At 44.4% G+C, this 15,561-nt stretch overlaps 1 protein-coding gene across 4 annotated transcripts in view; it reads left to right on the top strand.

Annotated features, from left to right (window-relative positions):
• The first annotated feature begins 263 nt into the window (after positions 1-263).
• exoc4 (exocyst complex component 4) overlaps positions 264-15,561 on the top strand; it is a 298,065-nt gene continuing 282,767 nt past the window's right edge. For 2 of the 4 annotated variants that reach the window (XR_014553501.1, XM_083654562.1), the window contains exons 1-3: positions 273-364; positions 5,604-5,793; positions 12,561-12,755. Coding sequence is in view for 3 of the 4 variants with exons in the window: in XM_083654562.1 (XP_083510688.1) it covers positions 285-364; positions 5,604-5,793; positions 12,561-12,755 (465 nt within the window). In the remaining variant the exon portion in view is untranslated. Of the gene's footprint in view, positions 365-5,603; positions 5,794-12,560; positions 12,756-12,846; positions 12,870-15,561 lie in introns of those variants that run through there. The other 2 variants (XM_083654561.1, XM_083654560.1) reach the window with 2 other exon arrangements.

The raw sequence follows: 15,561 nt of genomic DNA, 5'->3' as shown, positions 1-15,561 counted from the left end.
AAGTACAAATCCTTGGCATCGTGCACAACCTATGTGCACAACAGGCTGACTGTGTGGCCTTCACTATCTTTATGAAGTTTGTATGAATTCAAACTAAAAAATGTTTTTTATTTTTTTATTTATTGATTAAAACTTTGTTTGTTTGTTTTTGCAGAACCCTGAACCCTGCTCATTGATAGTACCCTGCTAAACAGCTCTAACAGTCGTGATTGAACTACAACTCCCAGCAGCCCCCTCGTGCCCTCGCGCGTTTATCTTCCTGTTTGGGTGCAGCAGCTGGAAAAATGGCAGCTGACACAGGGAGATACAGGAGTGCTGTTAACAAAAGCAAAGACCCCTCTGGCCTGCTTATCTCTGTCATAAGGTAAGAGTTGTCACATTCATTGTATAGAGTTAATGCCGACGGTGAGACTTTTGATAGCTATTTTCCTCGGCGTATGTGGCTTGGCTTGCCAGCTAACGCTAGCTCTTATGCTAAGTTGTTACCTTTCTGTATTGTGAATGATAATTGAATAAATTAGACAGCACGCAAATGTAGTTTGTTTTCTTGTGTTTAGTGTTAGACACCACCTAGCCAGTTAATAGTGGCAGCGTTTTTATTTAGTGTCGAAAGGGAAGAAAAAGGTCACCAAAGAGCAAAGACTGTTATCAAGCTAACCAGCTAGCTGACGCTAGTTAACGGATTTGACAGCTGTCTGTCAGCTCATCAGTCTCAGTAGTAGCCTTCCTTAGCAAACCCCTGCTGCTAGGAGGAAAACGGTTTGCAAATATTTTAATGATGTAATGTTAGATAGTGTTTTTCCCAAAGTCGGGTCCAGGGACTTCCAGGGGTCCAAGGGAATTCGTAGTAGCAACATAATAATTCCAACATTCCAACATTATTTCATTTACTGATCATTAGACATACAGCACAATGCTGGGAATGCAGTATGAGAAATTCACTTTTTGGTTATCGCCCTACCTCACTACTACAGTATAGACACTTCTGTAATTCTATTTGAAATCGTAATTGACAAGTACAATTTCTGTAGGAACAAAATCTTACCAAATGGAAGCAGTAGCATTACATTACATCACGTCATTTGGCAGACGCTTTTATCCAAAGCGACTTACAATAACACAGAGTCGCAGGGATGAGCGACTTTTGAGCCCCAGTAGCGGAGGAGGGGCGAGGCGTCCTGCACTGGTGGAGGAGCATACAATTTACACACACACACACACACACACACACACACACACACACACACACACACACACACACACACACACACACACACACACACACACACGCGCGCGCGCCAAAACACAACTAGAGACAGCACAGTGGACTGGTAAATTTATCCTGTATGTTGCAGCAGGTGGATCAAACAGCAGCAGCAAATTATTCAACAGGAATATGGAAAATGTGTCCATAGATGCATTGCTGATAGTATTTCTGACTGAATCACTGTTAACTCATTGAGTGCGTTTACATGCACACCAATAAACTGTTTATTAGCGGATTTCTGAGTTACCTGATTATTCAAGTGGTCATGTAAACAGCATAAACGGATAAGCTTTATCCGTTTATGGTCATAAACGGGTTATGAATAAACCGATAAACACACCTAGGTTTCTGGCCAATAATCGGTCTTCTCTCTGCATGTATACAGGATAACCAGCTTTCTTTCGGGTTTATACATCTGCGCATGTACACGTTGCGGGAGAGAAAGGCAGCTGGAGACGCGCGCTGCTCACTCACTCACTCACTGGCCCCTTTCTGCTTCTTCTCCCCGGCCATGGTGCACCACAGCCGGCTTGATGAGATGAAGGTGAGCAGCACGGAGCTCCTGCAACAGGCGTTTCCCGACCTGCTGCCTCCCCGTTGCTGCACTGCTATGTTGTAATGTGGATACAGGAGATGACGAATATTTGTCTCGAATTGCGAATAGAACGACGCATTAATAAAACGCATTGGACTCAGTGTGCAAGCCGATCTGTGTGTGACGGGTTTTTTCAGATGATGGGTTAAAAAGATTTATACGAACAAAACGTAGCCTACTCAGCTGTTCAAAACACAAGTTATCCGCCACTAAAGACCTTAATTATCTCAGTTTTCTGGCAGCTATTTAAATTCAGTTGGGTCAAGATCTGTATCGTTCATGTTATTTGACGTGCTTCAGTCGCCTGCCTGTCTCTGTGCGCTATGCTTGGTAAAGTTGGAAATACAGATTCACACTTCCAAAGCGACGCCTCCCGACAACGAGATACAAACTCATTTTCACCTAAACCATCCTCCGAGCCAGACAAGAAGTAATGAAAATGTGATTTTGCATTTTGCAACTTCTTTTGTTGTTTTATTGCGGAATTACCGCTGCCTTCTGGAGAGAAATCCGACTAATTGACTAGATCATGTAAACCCGGATTTTTCCTATTGTCGGATTATTAAAGTGCATGTAAACGCAGAAATCAGATTATTGCCATAAACTGATTATTCTCAGTTATCCGTTTATTGTCTGCATGTAAACGCACTCATTGAGTGCCAATGACGACTTTAGTCGTCAATTGCTTTAGTAACGTTGAGTGCCAAAGACGACTAAAGTCGTCAATTGCGTTTTTTGACGGTGGGACGTGTATCAAAGCCAGATCCATCTCCTGTGAAAGTATGGTGGCTGTTGAATGTGTAAAAGCTATTTTAGGGACCCATTAGGTGGCGACAGTGCTCTCCAGATTAGAAAAAGGCCAGGAGAAAAGAGAGAAGAAGTCATGAGGAAACGGAAATCGCATCGATATGCATGAAGCATAACGTTAGCTGTGCCTGTGAACAGCAGTCAATCTGCTGACACCACAATTGAGCTCCTCCGTCTCCGCTGCAATAGCCCCTCCATATGATTTAGTTGCCGACACCAGCCTCTTTCTGAAAAGTTACATTATTCTCAGCTGGGAGCCGGGACAGGCTGTGAAAAAGCGGGGGGATGCAGCGCACTTTTCAGTGCAGACGGAGCAAAAGCAGAGCGAGAGCAAACGCAGCGACACTCAGAGTCGCGCAGAGACACTCCCACGAAGGAGGAGGAGGAGGGGGGTGGGGCACGCAGGGCAGCGTACAACACACAACACCCACACAGCAGGCTCGATTGACAGAGACAGGCAAACAAGCTATCTGATGCCCACCAGCAGTAAATCAAGACCAGCAAGAAGGTGTAGGGTCTGCGCACGCAGGGGCCAGCGCTGCTGGTTGCAGCTAAAAAATATTATTTTGCCAAACAAAATTCCTTTGTTTTCACTGTTTTATTGAAGTAAATTATTTTTGAGGTGTCACATCAGAAAATATTACCTTCAGAGTCAGTCATGTGCTTGAAATGCTATATTTCACAAAAGGCTCAATATCTCAGCTTCTAGATGTTTTTGACCTATCTTCTCCGGCTGATAACTAAAGAACGGAAAATGATATCAATAATTTTTTTTTTGCTGCTGATACAATAGAGTCTCATCGTTCTTTGTGCCTGTTCGGTGTTTACATAGTAATATCACACAATATTCTGTGGGCCTCGAGAAATCACTGAAAACGCTCTGAAACTCTGGCACTGGGAGCGTCCGTTCTCCAAAAGTGGCTGGCACTCAATGAGTTAAGTAACCCTGTCTTCAGATGCTGTCAGAAATACTGTAATTATGAGTTTACTGCACACTACAAGTAGGTGCGCAATGCTGATAAGCACCTACTTGTACCATGCACTAAATGCATAATTACAGTATTATTAATATTATTATTATATTATTATTATTTCCCCCCATTTTCTCCACAATTGTACTTGGCCAATTCTTCCCCCTGCTGCCCCGGTCACTGCTCCACCCTCTGCCGATCTGGGGAGAGCCGAGACTAGCACCATGCTTCCTCCGACACATGCGCATTTGCCAGCCACTTCTTTTCAGCTGACAGGGGGAGCTTCACCGGCAGGACGTATCACGTGGGAGGATCACGCTTTTCCACCAGTTCCTTTCCACCCAGACCAGGCGCCCTGACTGACCAGAGGAGGCACTAGTGCAGCGACCAGGACACGTAACCCCAGTCCGGCTTCCCACCCGTAGACACCAGCCAATCGTACCTGTATGGAAGCTAGAGCTGTCACTTTTTTACGTTACATGTTACATAAGATTCAAAATACAATGCTACAGCATGCGCTGGGACGCGTCATCAGTGATGTTAACTGGGGTCGTAAGGTGTTTCGGGTCTATCGAACATCATACACCCTCGCCCAGTAGACCCAGCCGAGGCCGATTAAGACCCTGACCCGCGTCCCGGAAGCAGCCGCTCACGGATCAGCCTTCCTACTCAGTCTGCAACGTTGCCCGCGGAAGGGTTGATCACGCCCAATCCGCTGCAATAGAGCTAGTGCTACACCGCAGCATTGAAAGACCCTTCGGTGCATGGAGGGCTAAGGCCCTGTGGGTGAATCCAGGCCGCGCTCCTCCTTCGTCTCACCAGACCCTCCCAAAAGGCAATCCTACTATGCCGCACCATAGACAAAGAGGATGCCTCAAGGAGGCCTGTGCGCTGCACATCATTCGCCTGCGGCGAGCACCTCGCTCTAGCCTAAAGGACCCCAGGCCGCGCCGATCTTTACACAGCTTTTGAGGAGGCTAATCCGTAGCGTTTGTGGATTTCTCCCTCACAAGAGAGCCAGGCTGGGGTGCTAAACCCATCCCGTACCGGGTGCCGGTACGGGATATGTAATGTGAGTGGGGTGACTCGCTAGCAGGTGTGTCCGCAGATTTGTTGTTGTACTCAAGTAACACAATAAAACTGTACCTAACTCCGACACAATGTTGTTATCAAAGTATCCGCGGCCATCGTATTCCAAAATATTCTGTAGTTTCCAATAGCGAGCCCTTATTCACATGCCAGGGCTGATGCTCAAAATTGTAAACGGTAGTACACGACCAAACCACTGAGCACCAAACCGATACATCTGGCGCTGTGGACTGTAGAGCAGTTGAAACCCAAAATGACACAGCCGAAGAAGGTCCCGTTTTATAACGTGTATATGCGTGCAGCCATTTGAGCCGACCTCCCAGACGATGTGATTGTCTGCTCCTGGCTTTGTTGTTGTCTGCATCAGTCTGCATCGGCTGCATCTTCCTCCGCCTCCATTTTGTCTTGTGTCTCTCATCAAACAACAACTTGTGTCATGTCAAGTCAAGACGTGTCAGGTGGTCAGGATAGGTCAGACGGAGCGCCCTCTGCTGGATCATCAAGGAATTACATTTAAAAAAATCCCCCTGCCGCAAAAAACTATATAACATTCAAAGTTACATTCGAATTTCGATTAAAAAGTGACGGCTCTAATGGATCCCCGACCAAGCCGGAGGTAACACAGGGGTGCAAACCTGCAACCCTCGTGTTGGTAGGCAGGGAATCTACCACTACACTACCCGGACGGTGGATGCCCCACAATTACAGTATTTCTGACAGCATCTATATTAGGCAGGGTTACTTACAGTGATGATTTCCATTTTCTAACTAAGATTCACTACTCGTCTCCACTGTGAAAGTGCTGATGCTGGAATCAGATCCCTGGACGTTGTATTTGTGATTGACCCCCCTTTTCCCTCTTCTCTGAATCCAGGACTTTGTCCAACAGTGATGATGTGCAGGACAGGGAGACAGAGAAGGGGCGTCTGGAGGAGGCCTTTGAGAAATGTGACAGGGACCTGGATGAGCAGATTGTTCAGCACTACGCTGAGCTCACCACTGCTATCAGGACCTACCAGAGCATCACCGAGCGCATCACCAGTTCCCGCAACAAGATCAAACAGGTAGCAGAAGGAGACACACACATACATACACAAAATGGACATTGGACTGAAAACACTGGAATTCCTGCTGACAAAGTTGGATTTAAGAGCACACTGAGCTGCATAACAAAACCATGACAAATTCATTCTTCATTCATTAAAAGTATTCCTTTGTCATGAGCTTTGAGGCCTTAATGCTGCATGACTGAAAACCTGACTTACTTCATACTAGGGATGAGCCGATTTGCGATCAAATCGTATATTGACGATTGAAGGGAGTGATCGCCAATTGGCTTTTCTTCTGCGATATTTAAGGCGATTTTAACTAATTTACTATCATAAGATGTTAAAATAATCTCTAGAAGCTGCGCCCTACTGTACACTTGGTGTTTCTGGTGGAGAGGAGTGAGGGGGGAAAGCCGTGCATTAACGTTACAGCAGCACTCCTCTGCTCTCTCGTCTCGTCTCAGCTCCTCTCCAGTTCTCAACAAGCAGGGTCAAGTCAGCCACAATGTAAAAGTATGTCTTAAAAATTAAATGTAACGTTAACCTTAATATAGATTTTGAGTAATGCTTTTTTAGACTACCGTAGTTTCACTCCATATGTACCGTAAATTCCGGACTATAAGCCGCACCTTTTTTCCCGTTTTTTGGCCTTTTTTGGCCCCTGCGGCTTATATAACGGTGCGGCTTATCTATGGATTTTTTCAAAAAAAAAAAAAAAAAAATCTCTCTTTTTTAGCACTCTTTCTAACTATAAATCCACTTCTGTTTTAATTTCCTCTCTTGCCCTCTTTTCACCACACCGCGGACACTGTGTGCACTGTAAAAAACAACACAGGTGGTGTTGTGTTATGTTGTTTTGTTGAAATGTTAATAAATGGGAGCTTCCTCAAACAGCCATCTCTTTCCCGACAATCCCCTCTGTGCATGAACCCTTACATATGGTAATTAAACATTAAAACACAAAAAAAAAAAAAAAAAAAACCATTAAAACACCCGCGGCTTATAGTCCGGTGCGGCTTATATATGTAAAAAACAGTCAACTTTGCAGGTGCGGCTTATACACCGGTGCGCCTTATAGTCCAGAATTTACGGTAATCGTAACATCACAACCAATATTTTGATGTGTAAGCCATTTTATGGAGGTTCCTCATAGTTAAGGCTATGAGTGATTTGAGTGTATTTTACACTGCGTGGCATCTCTGCAGCCATCACATTGCCACGCACCTGTGAATAAATCTCATGGAGATCTTGTCGGTTCAAACTTTACTCCATTCTCGGTGGTGTTAAGAGCGCAACAGTGCAACAGTTACATTACCTTACAGCCGGTGTTAAATCATCCAAAATGAACATGAAAAAGTAGACAGCAGAAAAAAAGTCATTGAGAGTTTCAGCGGCTTCAGAACGTATGAGAGGCGGCTTCAGAACGCATGGGCGGTCTCTCTTTAATCTTTTCTCTTATAAATGCATAATCTACATTTGTTCTTCAGGCTGTATTGAATGATCGATTGTTTTTCCCCCTCGAAATATTAATGCCATTAAATAGGAATAGGTCTCTTTATATATAAAATAATAATAATAATTAAAATGACGGCCAATTAATTTATGGCGATTTGATCATCTATCGCCAATCTCTAATCACCACGATTGGACGATATGAAAATAGGGACGATCTAACATCCCTACTTCATACAAATCCTGGTCACCCGAGAGGAAAAATGCCTTCTGCCTACTGTCTACATTAACTCATTGAGTGCCAGCCACTTTTGGAGAACGGACGCTCCCAGTGCCAGAGTTTCAGAGCGTTTTCAGTGATTTCTCGAGGCCCACAGAATATTGTGTGATATTACTGTAAACACCGAACATGCACAAAGAACGATGAGACTCTCTTCTATCATCTCCAAAAAAAAGTTTATTGATATCATTTTCCGTTCTTTAGTTATCAGCCGGAGAAGATAGGTTGATTTCAGCAAAAACACACGTTTCAATTTAGAATCTGAGATATTCAGCCTTTTGTGAACTGAAGCATTTCAAGCACATCATTGACTCTGAAGCTAATATTTTCTGATGTAATGACACCTCAAAAATAATTTCCTTCAATAAAACAGTGAAAACAAAGGAATTTTGTTTGGCCAAATAATATCTTTTAGCTGCAACCAGCAGCGCTGGCCCCTGCGTGCGCAGAGCAGACCCTACACCTTCTTTAGCTCGGCTTTGGCTTAGTTCACACAGACAATCTATGCCTTGCCTTGCCTCAACCCACGCCTACGCCGAGCTGGGCGTGAACCTGTTACACGCTTTTGCGATCACACCGCACGCCTTTTGCACGCCGAACCTGGAGCCGAGTCACAAGCGCCTCTCCTCTCTCCCGACTGTATTTTTTCACGTGTTGTCCAGAATTGTCATGGGTAGCCTCTAGGTAAAATAAATCGGATATATTTAATGTTCTATTGATGCTGGATATAACCAGGTCTGACTATAGTCGGACATTTTAGAGAGGTGATCTTGCAAGAATATGTGCTGGCAGCCTGGCACACAACAACATTGTCCATCTTGCTTCTTCGGTTGCTATTCTCTCTCATGAAGATTTGTTTGCAGACGGGGAGAAAGCCCCACGTGATAGCCACCCGTCAATCTCTCTGTCTCTGCTCAACATGTTGTAGTAACTGAATTTTATTTTGAAATTCAGTTGATTTTGCCATTTCCGACGGATATTGTGCGTTTTTCTTTCATGGCTTGACAGAAGAAGTCTGCCTGCACGCGCCTTGTCGGCTTCAAAATAGAACTCACGCCTATTCGATAAAATCGGCAAGGCACAGGCAAGGCGTGGGTACACGCAGGGTTCACGCTGAGGCGCCCTGTGTACACAGCCTCGTTGACTAAAACGGACGCCTATTTAAAAGCTTGGGTAAAGGCAAGGCATAGGCAAGGCTTGGGTCGTCGGTGTGAACCCAGCCTTTAGCTCAGGAGGTAGAGCGGGTCGGCCAATGACGCAAGGGTTGGCGGTTCGATCCCCGCTCCCTCCCAGCTGCTGTCGTTGTGTCCTTGGGCAAGACACTTAACCCCAAATTGCTCCCGATGGTGTGTAGGCACCCATCGGTGTATGAATGGGTGAATGTAGAGTAGACTACCTACTGATTGTAAAGCGCTTTGGATAAAAGCGCTATATAAATGCAGACCATTTACCTTCTTGCTGGTCTTGATTTACTGCTGGTGGGCATCAGATATTCTAGCTTGTTTGCCTGTCTCTCTGTGCATCGAGCCTGCTGTCTGGGTCTGTGTTTACTGTCAATGGTTGTATGCTGTAGTGCCCTGCGTGCCCCACCCCCCTCCTCCTCCTCCGTGGGAGTGTCTCTGGGGCTCTGCTGCGTTTGCTCTGCGTTTGCTCTGCACTGAAAAGTGCGCTGCACCCCGCTTTTTCACAGCCTGTCGCCGGCTCCCAGCTGAGAATAATGTAACTTTTCAGAAAGACGCTGGTGTCGGCAACTAAATCATATGGAGGGGCTATCGCAGCGGAGACGGAGTGGCTCAATTGTGGCAGCAGATTGACATCTGTTCACAGGCACAGCTAACGTTATGCTTCATGCATATCGATGTGATTTCCGTTTCCCCATTACTTCTTCTCTCTTTTTTCTTCGCCTTTCTCTAATCTGGAGAGCACTGTCGCCACCTAATGGGTCCCTAAAATAGCTTTTACACATTCAACATCCACCATACTTTCACAGGAGATGGATCTGGCTTTGATCCACGTCCCACCGTCAAAAAATGCAATTGACGAACATACTCGTCCTTGGCACTCTACGTTACTAAACGAATTGACGAACATACTCGTCCTTGGCACTCAATGAGTTAATCATAACAAACTCATGGAATGACACATGGCGCAATTATTTGTATCTTTTTATATCTTTTTAGCATGTTTGTCCTAAGTTGATATGGCATACCTGTTATATATAATGTTTTTACTTGGACAGTGTTTTCTCTATTAGACTTGAAAGCAAATCTATCATACGTGTTAAAATGATTCACAATTTTGAGGTCAGTCTATCACTCCCCACCGAACAAAGATATAGATTTGGCAAAAAAAGACAGTCATTCCCGATGCTTTATTATCTGATTCTGGATCCAATTTTGATTTAACCAAATTGTTATGCAGACCAGGATCATACCAATTCAGTTTAAGGTCATCTTGGATGTAGGCAATCAAATCGAGTCATGACTCAAAGAAAATCACTGCTTTTATACACCCACCCACACACCCACACCCAACCAGCACACACATGCTCACACACACACATGCTCACACACACACACACACACATGCTCACACACACACACACACACACACACACACACACACACACACACACACACACACACACACACACACACACACACACACACAGAATAATAATAATATAATTTTTTTACAGCGAAGGTGGAGTGATAGTGCCAGGGAGTTTGTCATATGGACGTTAGTGGAATTTTTAATACAAGTGAGGGTTTGGCTGATTACTCGTGCATGTGTGTGCGCGTGCGTGCGTGTGTGTGTGTGTGTGTGTGCACACACACACGTGCGTCTGTCTATCTCACTGACTTTGACACTTCCATCACTAATAGAGCTTCTGGGAGAGACTGTCAGAGGATTTTGCAGCAGTGTATGTCAACCTTTTCTCCAAGGGCTGTTTGTGTTCATTTGTTTTCTTCTGGCTTTGTAAATTCCACATTTGTTAAGTCAAAGTCAAAGTCAGATGGACAAACCCGTCTTTACCCAGCACACACATGCTGCCAGCCACACACATGCTGACACACATGCATTGCTGAAATGGACATTTTGGCAGGCTCGCCGGCGCATTCGGCGATGGGCTTGACGCAGAAGTATATTTAGGCCTTAACACGACCTCGCCCACAGCTTGGCCGCTACGTGGCCTCGCTTGCCCAGTTGTGCAATTGGACACTGAAATCCTTCTCCAATCATCCACCCATCCAACCATATCTCAGATCATTTGAAGATTGTCTACTGTCTGCTATTTTATTTGTTTTTGCTATTGCTGTGATCGCTGCGCTGCATACTGCACAAAGACAAATTCCTCGTTTGTACATGTTTACTCACTATGGCTATTAAATTAATCTTGAATCTTGGATCTTTAAATATTGCCTCTGCTTTTAACCATCCAGGCTTGTCCTTCCTCTGGGGGGCAGGCCAGGAGCAGTGGGCACTGGGCAGTTTCTAAGTTGTGTACAGCGCCCGGGGACCAACTTCGTAACAGCTGAGCCAACAGTCACAGTGTTAGAATGAGTGTTCAGATAAGATCACTACCTCCCTTTCATTGTCACCTGTATTTCAAAGATCCCCCCACATAGGGACATTGATATGATGTAAAATTTTTTCAAGGGGTATCTTTAGGTATGTCTCATCACATGACACTCACTGTCCAGTGTTACGAGTAAGGCATGATGTCATCATCATGAAGAAGAGCCTGCAACAAGTAAAATCCAGTTATTTTTGTCACACGTCTACGAAAGAGGTATATTTAGGCTACATGTCCATTGTCCACCAGGGATCTTTATTTACAGCACTGGCTACCGTTGGAATGGATGAATATTGCATGTCCCTGCCAGTGCTGAGAGGAAGAAATGAACAAGCATCAGTCCGCGATAAGCTGTGACAATTTTGGCTTTTGCTAAAGGTTTAGAACTCAGGTCTCTGGTGTTGCAAACCTAGCATACATGTATGCTTTAACATCCAACCAAAATTTTTGGGACCAATAACGAAAGCTAATGATAATCCATGAGAGGCCATGATTTATTTTATAGTGATTTCAGAACAGCTAAGATGTGTTGTTAGTAGGGATGTCACAATACTAGATTTTTTTTTTTTTTTTTTAATGATTTATTTATGGGATTTTTCAAGTTTACACAAACAAAACACGTACATCACAACACAACACGCATAACTTCACAGTTACAGCAAAACAACAATACAATACAGAGAAAAAAGTAAATAAATAATATCAAATAAGATAAACACGATACTAGAATTTCTACTTCGACACAGATACCCAGGAAAATATCGATACTTGATACAATTTTCGATACCACGGGAAGGGGGGATAATGACACATCAAGAGGCATAAAAATAAAATTAGACAGATGGAATACACCACAAGAACCACAGCCACAAGAACACGTTTAGCTTGTTGAAGCAACATATACCCAATGATAGGGAGGGGAAAATCAGTGATTTTTCATTAAAAGAAAGCACTGATAGTATCAAAACTGTTGCAAATGAGTATTGTATCTATTTTTTTTTTTAGTATTGATACTTTCGATACTATCGATACCTGTTGCAAATGAGTATTGTATCCGATTCAAATTTTCAGTATCGATACTATCGATACTTTTGACAACCATTAACCTAGTTGTTAGGCTACTTAGCTGTTGTAAAATCACTATTTAAGTTCAACAGACAAGTTGTTAATTGTTGGTTTAAGCATGAATAAATGAACAGTTATGTGGTCAGTGACTTTGAGTGTGACTCGACCAATCATCACAAGTGTGGACCACAACTATGTGTTTCATAATTCCACCATCATCAGAACGGCACTGTGCTTCTAATGGGTTTTCAATGGTCTCTTAGCAACAGCAGTAGTAGCCACAATCAGCACTTCCAGCATTTGTTTAGTGCTACTGGCTACTGCACAAAGGGCCAAATGGACATACAGTACATGTAGGGGCTTCATGTTCTGTCTCACTTATTATGTCAAATCCTCCTTTTCCCCCAGGTGAAGGAGAACCTGCTGTCCTGTAAGATGCTGCTCCACTGCAAGAGGGACGAGCTGAGGAAGCTTTGGATAGAGGGCATCGAGCACAAGCACGTCCTCCAGCTGCTGGACGAGATCGAGAGCATCAAGCAGGTGCCTCAAAGGCTGGAAGCCTGTATGGCCAGCAAGCACTACCTCCACGCCACAGATATGCTGGTGAGTAAGCACTACCTCCACGCCACAGATTATATGGTGGTGAGTAAGCACTACCTCCACGCCACAGATTATATGCTGGTGAGTAAGCACTACCTCCACGCCACAGATATGCTGGTGAGTAAGCACTACCTCCACGCCACAGATTATATGCTGGTGAGTAAACTCTACCTCCACGCCACAGATTATATGGTGGTGAGTAAACACTACCTCCACGCCACAGATTATATGGTGGTGAGTAAGCACTACCTCCACGCCACAGATTATATGATGGTGAGTAAGCACTACCTCCACGCCACAGATTATATGCTTGTGAGTAAGCACTACCTCCACGCCACAGATTATATGCTGGTGAGTAAGCACTACCTCCACGCCACAGATTATATGCTGGTGAGTAAGCACTACCTCCACGCCACAGATTATATGCTTGTGAGTAAGCACTACCTCCACGCCACAGATTATATGGTGGTGAGTAAGCACTACCTCCACGCCACAGATTATATGGTGGTGAGTAAGCACTACCTCCACGCCACAGATTATATGATGGTGAGTAAACTCTACCTCCACACCACAGATTATATGGTGGTGAGTAAACACTACCTCCACGCCACAGATTATATGATGGTGAGTAAACACTACCTCCACACCACAGATTATATGGTGGTGAGTAAACACTACCTCCACGTCACAGATTATATGGTGGTGAGTAAACACTACCTCCACGCCACAGATTATATGATGGTGAGTAAACTCTACCTCCACGCCACAGATTATATGGTGGTGAGTAAACACTACCTCCACGTCACAGATTATATGATGGTGAGTAAACTCTACCTCCACGCCACAGATTATATGGTGGTGAGTAAACACTACCTCCACGCCACAGATTATATGATGGTGAGTCAACACTACCTCCCCACCACAGATTATATGATGGTGAGTAAACTCTACCTCCACACCACAGATTATATGGTGGTGAGTAAACACTACCTCCACGCCACAGATTATATGATGGTGAGTAAACACTACCTCCACACCACAGATTATATGGTGGTGAGTAAACACTACCTCCACGCCACAGATTATATGATGGTGAGTAAACACTATCTCCACACCACAGATTATATGGTGGTGAGTAAACTCTACCTCCACGCCACAGATTATATGGTGGTGAGTAAACACTACCTCCACGCCACAGATTATATGATGGTGAGTAAACACTACCTCCACGTCACAGATTATATGATGGTGAGTAAACACTACCTCCACGCCACAGATTATATGATGGTGAGTAAGCACTACCTCCATGCCACAGATTATATGGTGGTGAGTAAACACTACCTCCACGCCACAGATTATATGCTTGTGAGTAAGCACTACCTCCACGCCACAGATTATATGGTGGTGAGTAAGCACTACCTCCACGCCACAGATTATATGGTGGTGAGTAAACACTACCTCCACGCCACAGATTATATGCTTGTGAGTAAACTCTACCTCCACACCACAGATTATATGATGGTGAGTAAACACTACCTCCACACCACAGATTATATGCTTGTGAGTAAACTCTACCTCCACGCCACAGATTATATGCTTGTGAGTAAACTCTACCTCCACGCCACAGATTATATGGTGGTGAGTAAACACTACCTCCACGCCACAGATTATATGGTGGTGAGTAAGCACTACCTCCATGCAACAGATTATATGATGGTGAGTAAACACTACCTCCACGCCACAGATTATATGCTTGTGAGTAAACACTACCTCCACGCCACAGATTATATGATGGTGAGTAAGCACTACCTCCACGCCACAGATTATATGCTTGTGAGTAAACTCTACCTCCACGCCACAGATTATATGCTTGTGAGTAAACTCTACCTCCACGCCACAGATTATATGGTGGTGAGTAAACACTACCTCCACGCCACAGATTATATGCTTGTGAGTAAACACTACCTCCACGCCACAGATTATATGATGGTGAGTAAGCAATCATTTTTGCCTTTATTGGACAGTTCAAAGCGGTTCAAAGTCGAGGCACAGAGGGATGGCGTGTCAAAGGTCTTGGGTTGGATTCAAACCCAGGCCATCACATTTACATGGTATGCTCCTTAGATCACTGATCCACCAGGACGCCTGCCTTTTCCCCCTCTGTAAAGGTCTATTGTCTACTTGTGGTTGGCTGGACCTTGAATTCAGCAGCATGTTCCCTGTGTGGTAAACAAGAGGTGAAGAAAGTGAGAAATAGAGAAAGGGACAGATTGTTTCCTTGGCAAGTCTTTGAAATTCTCTGCACGGTCCAAAAATACATAAACACCAGTGTTTATCAAGTGTTGCTGCTTAGATTGATTCCTTACGCCTCTCATCCCTTGAAATAATCCCTTTCTAGTCTTCACTAGTCCAGTGGACGCATCTATTTTCCTTCAAGCAAACTTCATCAAAGTGGCTAAGAGGGCACTGCAGGTGTGTGAGCGTGTAGTCCTGTTCTTTTGATGTGTGTTTTGCAGTATGCTCAGCAGGGGGGCTGGAGGATGGCACCGAGGACTAAACGACCAGACTCTGATCTCTCTGTTCCTTTCCTCTTTCTCTCTTCCTCACTCCATTCCTCACTCCCACACGTCTTCCTTCAGACCTTGGTAATAATTAGTTTGCTAGAATGGGGTTATCTGAGAAGGAGGAAAAAAGAGGGATGATGGGGTGCCCAAAGGACTATGAAGAGTCTTCTTTGTGGAGGTGGAAAGAAACAGAACTTCACTCAACCTGTACTCAATCAGTGCAGTATGCTTTGAAAGGGTGTGGG

The sequence above is a fragment of the Poromitra crassiceps genome (assembly GCF_964638095.1).
Source record: "Poromitra crassiceps genome assembly, chromosome: 2".
NCBI classification, from domain to species: Eukaryota; Metazoa; Chordata; class Actinopteri; order Beryciformes; family Melamphaidae; genus Poromitra; species Poromitra crassiceps.
Note: the sequence above shows the minus strand (reverse complement) of the source record. Positions and strands in the feature narration are given on the sequence as shown.